An 11,007-nucleotide genomic window follows, 5' to 3' on the forward strand; every position below is an offset into this window, starting at 1 on the left:
TCTCCTAGATTAAATATTCAAAACTGCTATTAAGATAGTAAATAGACCCGGTAACACCTTGAAAACATTGCCCATGTGATCCTTGTATTATTGCATTAAGTCTTATGTAATGGTAACAGGAATTGCATGTAAAATGGATAATCAGGAGGGAAGTTTCATGATAACTGCAACATAATAAAACATACTGGTAATCTGTTTGGTATGGATGTGATCTGATAAAATCAAGGAATCAGATGAGATAGGAATCATACCAAATGGAATTTAATAAACTATACTTTCAGTAATTCAAGGGAAAACCTGCATGTCCTCTCTTGGTAATCATCTCATTTTCCCTACTTAACAACCCCCACCCTGGTGGGGGTCTAAATTCCAGATTTGACCACCCCTCCAGGTTGATTTATGGCACTGCCACCTGGTTCCAAACGTATGATTTGGCATAAAAGCAAGGGAGACCAATCTGGGAAGATCGTATTCGACTTCCCACACAGCACATTGTATGTATATGTAAGTATCGGGAAGATCGTATTCGACTTCTCACACAACATGTCTTGTGTATGTATGTATGTATGTATGTATGTATGTATGTGTAGCAGCGGAAGATCGTATTCGACTTTCCACATGGCATATTCTATACTCTGTGTTTGTGTGTAGCCCAAGCAGGCTAGGTATGATTATTTACTCTATCTCTATTCTTAATTTGTGTATTTTGTAATTGATTGTGATATTCTAAAGCTAATGTAACTTGTGATTGTGATATTCTAAAGCGGTGTAACGCCCATGGGCGTTACACCGCTGGTTCCTGTCAAATTAGCTTTAAGGAGCCCAGACAATGCTACGCCGACCTGGGCTCGCAACTATCATGGCAGGTTTGCATGTATTGTGTTGACTGGACCCTAAAAGATGATTTTGCACACCAAAATACAGGAACAACCACCCTTCCCACAACACAATACGGATAAGCTCCCACCTTGATGCACCACCAAGTCTTCCTTTATCAGTTCTGCTCCAAGGACCTGCAGTGCCCCCCATAACATTCAATGCTGGTGTTTTCAAAAAAATCTTTCAATTTCACGAGTGGAGAGTCTTTTTAACAATCTGCCATCACCATTTTGCGATTTTATTATGTAGCAGATTTTATTATTTTAGAAATATGAGCGCAACAATAATTTGAGATGATGACTGTTATGTTCCTGTGTTCTGTCCTGTGTTAGTTCATCATTGTTTATTATCATTATTCTTGTAATTTATTATTTTTCATATTCATGGTGTTCTGTTTATATTCATTAGTCTTTGCATTCGTCTTCCCCTGTGATGTCTGAGTCTGAATGTTTACTAGCCCAGTCACTCCCCTGTCTGTGTGCCCCACTATTCGGGTGTTTAAGGTAGTTACGGGGTTAAACCTTCCTTCCAATCTTGCATTCCTTACTTCCTGCTTTCTCTCCATTTCATGTTTGTACATAGCACTAATATACTAATCCCAACTAACATAGAAGTTGTACAGTACTAATTATACTCACACACTAATATGTTTGTCAAACTAACAAACAAACATTCACTAGTTTTGGGTATTTGTAATTTAAATCACTTAACTAACTTACTAACGCATCTCCAGTTTCAATTCTGTTCTGTAACTCCGCCTCCCTATTCTATCACTGATTACTTGCTTAGTTTCAGCGAAGTATTCGCACCTGTCTCTCCGTATCTCTGCATCTCCTGATTCTCTGCAAATTGTCTAATCCCTAGTCCGGAGCCGTTTGTATTACATGTGTGTCTTTGTGAATCCAGTCCGCGTTTTCGTTTCCCCCTCGTTATTGTCCTATTACCCATGTGTCTCACCTGATGTTTATTTGTTAGACCGCCCTCACTCCCATGCCCCACCTAGTTTGTCTCATTCCCCTGTGTATGTATACCTGTTCTTTTCAGTTGCACGCTGCTAGTTCGTCTTGTCCTGTTTTTGTTCCCGAGCCCTTTATTCCTTCCCCTAGTTCTAGCCCCCTTGTTCCCAAGCCCTTGCCCTTGTTTTTTTTTGGGATTTCCTGGTTTTGAACCCTGCCTGCTTCCCTGGACTCTTCTTTGCTTGTTGTGGATATCTGTACCTCTGCTTTGTTGGACTGACCCCCTGGTTTTTGACCCTGGCCTGTTTTTTGACTACGCTCTGTCTGCCCCTCCATCTGCTAGTAAACCTGTCATTTTCCACACCCCTGTGTCTGCTTCTGGTTCCTCCGTCCTCCCCGCCGTGACGATGACGTCTCAACCACAAAGGGGCAGAGTTAAAATACTTTTTTTTGTCTCTTTTTCAGTAGCAGTAGAGGGAGAAGATGGCTGTAAACATCCCTGGGGTGATTGCTGTTGCTGTGTTTTATATGATCATTCTGGCAACTGGAATATGGGCATCTCGAAGGGCCAAGCGAGAGGAGAAGAAAAGCACTGGCACAGGGACAGAAGTTGCCCTGATCGCTGGTCGAAATATCAATATTTTTGTGGGAATTTTCACAATGACGGGTGAGTGTGATTACTCGCTCAGCAAAGCCTGACATTGCGCGTCCCACCCCCAAACTCTGATAAACGTCCATTTTTTTGTATTGCTCTGATAAAAAGCAGAGGAATTAGCTGAGAAAGATGTTAAGTTCACTAGCATGAGACGCACTTAACCAGCATATCAGTAATTGCTATGAATTGTGTTGGTTAAACAACCTATTTTTGATGTTAGGGAGGGAAAGACTCATTCTCAAAGATAAGTATTGCTTTATGGAAATAATGTGTTGGCTTGAGACAAACAGCTGACAACAACAATCAAGGAAAACATGCTGAACAACAGAAGATGAGGTCTGTTTGTCTTTTAGCAACATGGGTTGGAGGAGCCTACATCATTGGAACCGCTGCAACTGTCTACAACCCTAAAAAGGGCTTGATCTGGGCTTTAATGCCCCTGGATTTTATGCTTAATTTTCTGTTAGGTAGGTACAATTTATGCCTGTTTCTGGATATGTTATGAAATTGGGAATGTAACCCAAAAGGTGAGTCCACTAACTTTTTACAAAATGCTTAACCATAATTACTTATGTAAATATGTGATGCAACAAGGTCAAGGGGTCATCATCACGCAGATCTTTTTTGATGTGAAACTAGATCCTCTGAGCTACAAAATTAGGTTTTACTTGTTGGGATGGACCAATGTGTTCTGGAGATATTGCTTGTTAAATGGGTGACAGAAGTGATTTTCCGAAAGCCATCTTCAAAGTATTGTGTGCGTTTGTCACATTCTCACCTAGAAGTCGGCCAAAGTGCTGTGAAGAGGTCTGAGTAGAAGTAGACTCTGGGGATGTCAACGAGCTGCAGAATGCACTGTATGCATGAGCTTTAGGTGGGAGTTTTATGAGTTTTTGTTTTTTGAAACCTCCTATTAGGGTGAATGAATTGAGGTGGTACATTGAGGTGGTACAAAACTCCACTATTTGGAGGGCCCTTTTAACACTTCTCACAGTCTCTTCTCCACAGAGCTATGCATAGCTTTCATGGTTTGCATGAGCAGGGACTGAACAAGTAATGTCAATTTCACACAGCTCACATGCCATGTTTTTTGTATTTGCACATTGTAACACGTAATGGATTTATAGCTGACTGATAGAGGAATATTTCAAGATTCCAGATTTTTGACCAAAATTGAATCCAACATTTTTTTCAGCATTCTGTAGTTGAGAACTGCGTGTTGATACACCCTTTGCTGCATCACGTCACATATACTGTGTATTCAAATAATTATCTCCTGATAAGTGTGCCAGCTGCGCATAATTACTGTGCTCCTGTTCAATATCGTGCTGATATATCGCCAGCCTCACCTCCCAGCAGTAATATACAGTGCTTTTCTCAATAATAATAATAATAATAATAATAATAATTAAGTGACATTATTTCCAGTATTGCAAACCATGTCTCTCTCTGTCCCTACTTTCCTTTAGCTGGTATTTTCTTTGCTAAACCACTGAGAGAAAAGGAGTATGTAACTATGATGGATCCCCTCCAGCTGAAATACGGGAAAACCGTGACCTGTATTCTACTAATTCCTGCAGTGATTGGTGATATACTGTGGGTAGCATGCACCACGGCAGGTTTAGGTAAAGTTCTTGTACTGCTAGTACATTCCTGTACTGAGGGTGGGATGTATCAAGGCAAGGTTATGTGAAGTTCTTGTGCTGCCATGCTTTTGGGGCATTTGGGTAAAGCACTGCTATTGAGGCTTGTGTCTTTATTTTACGTTTTATTGCTTCTGTTGCATGTCCACCTTTCTCAGCTGGCAGGTCTCAAATAATTCAAATGAAATAGGCCCTTAAATACGGGTCACTCCCACCAGGATAGCTAACAATAATGACAACTTTTAAACTGTAAATATTTGTTTTCCAATATACTGAAAGGAATTATGTTGTCGTATGTACCTTATTTTATTTTGAGAGAACCACCATGTAACAAAACAGCTTGTTTTGTTAAGCCTATTGTTTGGCGTATGTCTCTGATTTTTTTTTTTCTTAATTCTCTGCCTCATAATGGCTTCCCTTACTTTCATTGACACAGTTGTTCTGTTACAGGAGGAACCATAAGTGTGATTCTGGATTTATCATCTTTCTACTCAATATGCTCTTCAGCCACTGTGGGCATAACCTATACACTTCTCGGGGGAATGTACTCTGTGGCCTACACTGATGTCATACAGCTGATGTTCATATTTGTTAGTATGGTAAGTTGAGGCAACCTATTTCATAAGTAAGTAGTAAAGGTAGGTGTCAGATGATTTGTGATTGCTTTTCTACAAACAGAACGGACATTCATTATATCACATCCAGGTTTCCAGTAATTAACTAAATACCAAAAATTATTAAATAACATGGCAATGCATTTTCTTTTCAAAATGTAGAGGATCTGAGAATGAATCCTTTCCATGCTTTTGCAACATTTAAATTGATCTTTTGTTGAGAAAATGCAACTCCCTATAATGTCAAAATAAAATATTGGATGGCTTTGATGGCTTTGGACCTAATAATTTATATTCTATATGTGATATACTGTAAATGTAATAGTGGGTGAACATATTCTGAAAAACAAAAATGCATGCATGGCAGGAACACCGTTTTTGTGTTTGTGTGTAATAGTGGCTGTGTGTTCCATTCATGATGCTGAATCCAGCCTCCACTGACATCACACTCACAGCATTCAATGGGACCTTCCAAGCTCCTTGGGTGGGAACATTGGAGCCAGGGGATGTGGGGTTGTGGATAGATGAATTTCTGGTTCTGGTGAGTGCAGAATCTGGTGTACCTCATACCTTTATTGACCTTATTTGTATGATTTACAGGTACAAATAACAGCACAAACCTTCTCATTCTCATTTACCCATTCACATGTTTCATTATAAAGTAGGCATACAAATGTTTACGGCTAAAATAACTTAACTTAATTAAAAGTAACCCTGTAACTCTGTGAAGCCAAATGATGCAATTTGCGTTGCCAAAGCAGTCTGTCGAATATCTTATTTTTGAACTTTTTGACACAGTTGAACTATTGGAACAGCAAGGTCAATCATTTGTTTTTGCTTTATACTTGAGTTTGAGGTCAAAAGATGTACACGGTATGGGACACATGAGAGATGAGATATGGTTTCTGTGTGACACTTGATTGGCATAAAATGTACCCAATCTGCTGCTATTGAGAACTTTGTTACAGACAGGGTTATGCACTTAAAATTCCGTGGTCACGTTAATGTCAAATATGCATGATATACAATAACAGGGAATCTGAGTGAAATGGTGTAAATATAAAAATGGGATTATGCCAATTGGTTCTATACAATTTGGCTTATATTTTTATGTAGCAGTAAACTTTGCCAATGCATTTAATTTAATGTGGTCCTTTTAAAGCAGGGAATTTTCAATATCCAATGGATTTGATAGGCAACTGGTTCAAGATTTTGTCTTTTATGCCAACAATTATACTTGATTTTAGAAATAGTTCAACTACACAGTCCTGAGAAATGTAGGTAAGCTAGCTCTGGCCAACATTAGTTCTAAAGAACACAACACTTTGGATGGTGATTCAATCTAACTTACTTAGAATAATTAAGTAATAGAATATGCAATTTAAAAAATAAATGGTTGGATTTAATAAAATTATAAACAGTGGTTACATGCAATTACAGACTTTATTTTTCAATTTGCCTACTTGGTAATGTTGCATGCAAGATTTGTCCAATGATGCAGGCCTATTGCTTTATTTGTTTTTATACCTAGTGTCGGGGAAGCGAGGATTAAGTATAATAAGTTTATGTTCTGAATCCAGCGGTTCCATGCAAACAATATCCTTGTTAAGATGTTCAGCACTCGGAATACTGAACACAAGTGGTATTGCTCGCTTAGCCTACGTATAAAATATACTGTATTTGACAATTATCAATTAATTCACTGAATTCTTTGAAAGGTCAGTCTACAGTAAACTGGTGGAATCTTAAATATTAAATTGCCTAACTCTTCGCATCATTAGCTCAGTAGGCAGCTATAACGCCTCCAATGCATGTGTTTGTCTGTATCTACAAAGGTTTGGCAGAATGCAAGGGCTGTTACCGATGCTTGTACCAGCGAAATTTCAATAAATAAAATAGCAGCGTAACATAGCATTCTGATCCAGAGGGTGCAGACCAGAGACCCTCCCCAATCTGGTGGTTGGGCTGGTGCGGGCTCACCAAGAGGAGGGGTGCTGCTGCCGTCTCTGTGTCCCATATGTGGGCAATGCATAACACCTACCCATTTCTCACTTTTATAAACAACCATTTCCATTCAAAATAAAAATGTGCGCTACACATGCACTCCATGAACCCCAAAATAAATGCAATCTAAAATATGATTTAAAAATTCTATAAAGTTTTATTAATGGACCTTATTGACATATTGGTCACCAATCTCGTCAATGAAAATTTTAGATTTACTGAATCAGCAAATGTGCATAACCCAATGGAACTACCGGGCAGCCACAGTCAGCACTGGTATGGTTCAAATTCAATCCATGCATCCATACTCATCCTGTGTGGTGCCTTAACCAAATTAACATAATTAAGGGCTATAACAAGTAAGGGCTATAAACTAAGTGTAACTTGTGCTAGGCATGATGCTTCTGATGTCCATCTAACAATTTTTTTCCCCCTCAGAGTCTTGGAGGTCTGGCCTATCAATCCTTGCACCAGAGAATTTTGTCAGCATCATCGGTCAGAGATGCCCAGGTCATGTGCTTTGCTGCAGCAGGTTTTTCATTCATCATGGGAATTCCTTCAGTACTTGCTGGGGCAGTGGCTGCATCAACAAGTGAGAATTGTTCCCCCTCTTCTTACCCTATTATCCAACCATTCCTTTATATTATACTACATTCTCTTTCTGTATCTGTGTGTGTGTTTACAGTATGTTTGTGTGGGAAGAAGAGGCATTTTGGTGAAATTGAATGAATAAATAACCTTTTTTCCAGACTGGAACATGACCAGTTATGGTTCTCCCACCCCCTATGACCGTGAAGAAGATCCTAAAATTCTCCCGATCGCTCTGCAGCACCTTACTCCCAACTACATCTCCATCTTGGGGATTGGGGCTGTAGCAGCAGCTGTGATGTCATCCATGGACTCTTGTCTCCTGTCCTCCGCTTCCTTATTTAGCAAAAATGTCTATAAAACATTGATTAGAAAGCAGGTGAGTCCACTGGAAATGAAGGAACTGGTAAAGTCAGGGACTGAATTAGACAATCCTTCAACAGCTGACTGAACCCAAAAGCAAGTAATGACAGGGTTTAATCTAAAGGCTGTGCTTTTAAGTACAACAACTGGACTAACTGCCACTCAGCTTCAGCTTGTGCTATAGGGGAGTGTTTGACCAGGACATCGTTTGCAAATCACAAATAAATGTGTGACAACTATAGATCTCTTGCACAACCGATTTTATCCTAGCAAGTATGGCCTTTCCTCTGGTTGTGCAGAATGAGCTCCAGAAAAATCTTCCGCCCACCCTTTAGATAGTTTTGCTAATTCCCATGCTCTGTGACATGCATTCATGGCTTGCAATTTCAATTTGTATGTGAAACACTCCAAAAAGTGGAGTTGTGAAATGAGCCCCAGGTCTGCACAGGGAATGTGGAAGTAGCAGAGACCGTTCGACAGCAGTCTGTAGTATAGAAGAAGCACAATAACTTCACACAAAGGCCTCTCCATGTAACTGATGATGTGACAGTAATGAATCACCACATTTTCCCTGTGTTTCTCTTCCTAAGGCTTCTGACCGAGAGCTGCAGTGGGTGATCAAGATCTCAGTGGTGGTGGTTGGGCTGGCAGGAATGGGGCTGGCCTTCTTAGAGGACAGTGTGGTGCCATTTTGGATCCTCAGTACTGATGTGGTGTACACTGGGATTCTGCCCCAGCTCATCTGCGTTATATACTTCCCCATCTCCAACACATACGGTGCTGTGGGGGGTTTCATTGTGGGACTAATGCTGAGAGTGCTGAGTGGGGAACCTCTATTCCACTTGCCCCCTGCCATCCACTTCCCTGGCTGCAAGCTCATTGATGGCGTCTATGTCCAGCACTTTCCCTACAGAAGTCTGGCAATGCTGCTGTCATTGTGTGCCACCATTCTGATCTCCTATGTAACGTCCCTGCTGTTTGAAAGATCCATTCTGCCGAAGAGGTGGGATTTAAGGCAGGTTGGGACTGACAGTGCACCTTATATCTGTGTTAATGAAAAAGCTAATGCTGATAACAAACAGCCTGTTGCTTCAGATCAACTGCTTGATACAAACTGTTAGAGCGGTTGGTTTTTCAAAATGCATATTATCATTCTCGTGATGCAAGAAACATCAAATAAATTATTTCAAAACTATCAAAAATTATTTCAAAACTATTAAAAAGCTTATTTTATTTTTATATAACCCCTATTCTTGATCCAGTACCATTACAATACATTTTAATAAAAATGTAATAATTATGAAGTAGGCCTGTGATTATATTGACTTCAGTTGCCTATCATGAGTAACAAACCGTAAAAGGATAAACTAAGAATTAAAGATGAAAGAAAATTAACGAAATAGTTAAGTAAAAACAACAACCATGTTCTGCAATGGCCATCTCAGTGTCAAACTTACATAGCCAAATAACCTGCTTGCTCATCATATAGTTAGGGTTGCCATTTGATTTGTGAAAAACCGGGACATTTGACGCGCGACATTCAGAAGTGCTTTTTGCCCAGTCTCTCCCCCCATTTTATAAAACCGTCAAAATAAATAAAAAATAAATCAGAAGTATGAGGCGATTACCTCTAGGCTAGTAGCTAGCTGAACTTTCCCACGGTATTGTCGTTGAAGTAAATGCATGCGCCATACCGACAGCCCGTGCAGCAGTTGCTGGGTGATAAGGTAAAATTTCGTATTTCTGCTACCAATTAAAAAGAACTATAGGCATATGGCCAATCGTCATTGTGTTTTACACATTTCTACCTGTTCACAGATACGGGATTGGATGTCTAAACGTAAAGAGGAAAAAACAGAATAGCAGTTGAAGAATCCGGTTTTATTTGGAACTCTGACATTTAGAAGTACAAAAAACCGGGACAATACGTGTCCTGGGAAAGAATAGTCATTTTCCGGGGCAGTCGCTCAAAAAAGAGAACAATCCCGGGAAAACCAGAACGTGTGGCAACCCTACATACAGTTGGTTAGCTGAAATTCAAAATGACACAAATATAGATAGTCATGTGTAGCACAATAAAATCAACATCAAGTCACCTGTTTGGCAAACATTTCCTTAGGAGAGCACTACAAAAAACTGCAGGCTCAGGTTTTCCAGCTATCGCCGTTTGTCACTGTCAGCTTTCCAAAACAGTGCTTCTGCCTCAGGATATCTACAGGTTAGTTACATAAACACTCAACCAGCTAAGCAGTTGACTGATCATAGCAGTAGGCTATGTTACATCAGCAAATGTTGCTACGCTATCAGTATGATCACTGGTCTAAATTCATATGCCAGAGATGGGGACTCGAGTCGCACTCGAGTCGCATATACACGGACTCCTGACTCGACTCAGACTTGTCAACAAGGACTCATGAACAGTAAGAGTCTGCCAAATGGCATCGTGAAAATGACGAAGTGAATAATGTCACAGCCAATGACTATTTTTCAGTTATTGAAGACATATGAAAGATATTCCTTGATTGAAACACACCAAACAACGTTTTACGCGCCACACCGTGTGCCTTTGAGTAGCAACCATAGCAACACCCTACCCTGTATTTCTTGCAGCATAGCTCGCTAAGATTACAGTTCTGCATGTTGTGGCCTGGCCTTTGAGTTAAAATAATTCAGCCTCACCGAGCCAAACAAAATGATTGCAACTAGAAAAATGTGGAGAGTTAAAATAAAAGATGGGGGAGCAATCACGTCAAATTTCAGCAGACATTTGAATACTCATATAGAAAAGTAAGTCAGTTGACCAGCGGCGGAGCTGATCCCACCGCTGTTCACTGTTGTGTTAACATAACTCGCATTTCAGACTCAGTATAGTTAATGTTCGTGTCACCGTTTAATCAGCATAACAGAAGCGATACATGAAAATGTCAGCGTTTTCAGTAAAACGGCCATGTAATGGGATTTGGGACAGCGAGTGATTTTAATTTGTCTTGTTAGGTGATGTTATGTACTAGTTGCGTGGCCATTGTTTGGTGTTCCAGTGTCATACAAATATGAACTGTATTTTCGAGAGCTTGTTTGTAACTGACATTAAATTAAATGCTTAACAGTTATCTTTAATTTAAAAATTAAAAAGTATGAGTATATTAATAAACCAATACTGCAACGTGATTCAAATTTCAACACTTTGTTTACAAATGAAGTTCTAATTAGTCGCAGATGCATATTAAGCCTAGTCCTAAACTAAATTTAATTGGAGATTATCCATACAAATCCAAACATAGTGTAAAACCCCACGCTAACCCAAC

At 39.7% G+C, this 11,007-nt stretch overlaps 1 protein-coding gene across 2 annotated transcripts; it reads left to right on the forward strand.

The window, feature by feature from the left end:
* The first annotated feature begins 1,878 nt into the window (after positions 1 to 1,878).
* Positions 1,879 to 8,889, forward strand: LOC133137484 (high-affinity choline transporter 1-like). Of its 2 annotated transcripts, none has more exons than XM_061255797.1 (9): positions 1,879 to 1,900; positions 2,304 to 2,502; positions 2,844 to 2,957; positions 3,960 to 4,115; positions 4,584 to 4,732; positions 5,145 to 5,288; positions 7,190 to 7,343; positions 7,501 to 7,718; positions 8,293 to 8,889. In XM_061255797.1, the coding sequence occupies exons 2-9, from the start codon at positions 2,319 to 2,321 to the stop codon at positions 8,821 to 8,823; spliced, it is 1,650 nt and encodes a 549-aa protein (XP_061111781.1). In that variant the 5' UTR covers positions 1,879 to 1,900; positions 2,304 to 2,318; the 3' UTR covers positions 8,824 to 8,889. The 2 variants fall into 2 exon arrangements, with proteins under 2 accessions (XP_061111781.1, XP_061111780.1); XM_061255796.1 differs by having other exon boundaries at positions 1,882 to 1,900; positions 2,301 to 2,502.
* Positions 8,890 to 11,007: the final 2,118 nt, after the last annotated feature.

This window comes from Conger conger, chromosome 9 (assembly GCF_963514075.1).
Source record: "Conger conger chromosome 9, fConCon1.1, whole genome shotgun sequence".
Classification (NCBI taxonomy): Eukaryota; Metazoa; Chordata; class Actinopteri; order Anguilliformes; family Congridae; genus Conger; species Conger conger.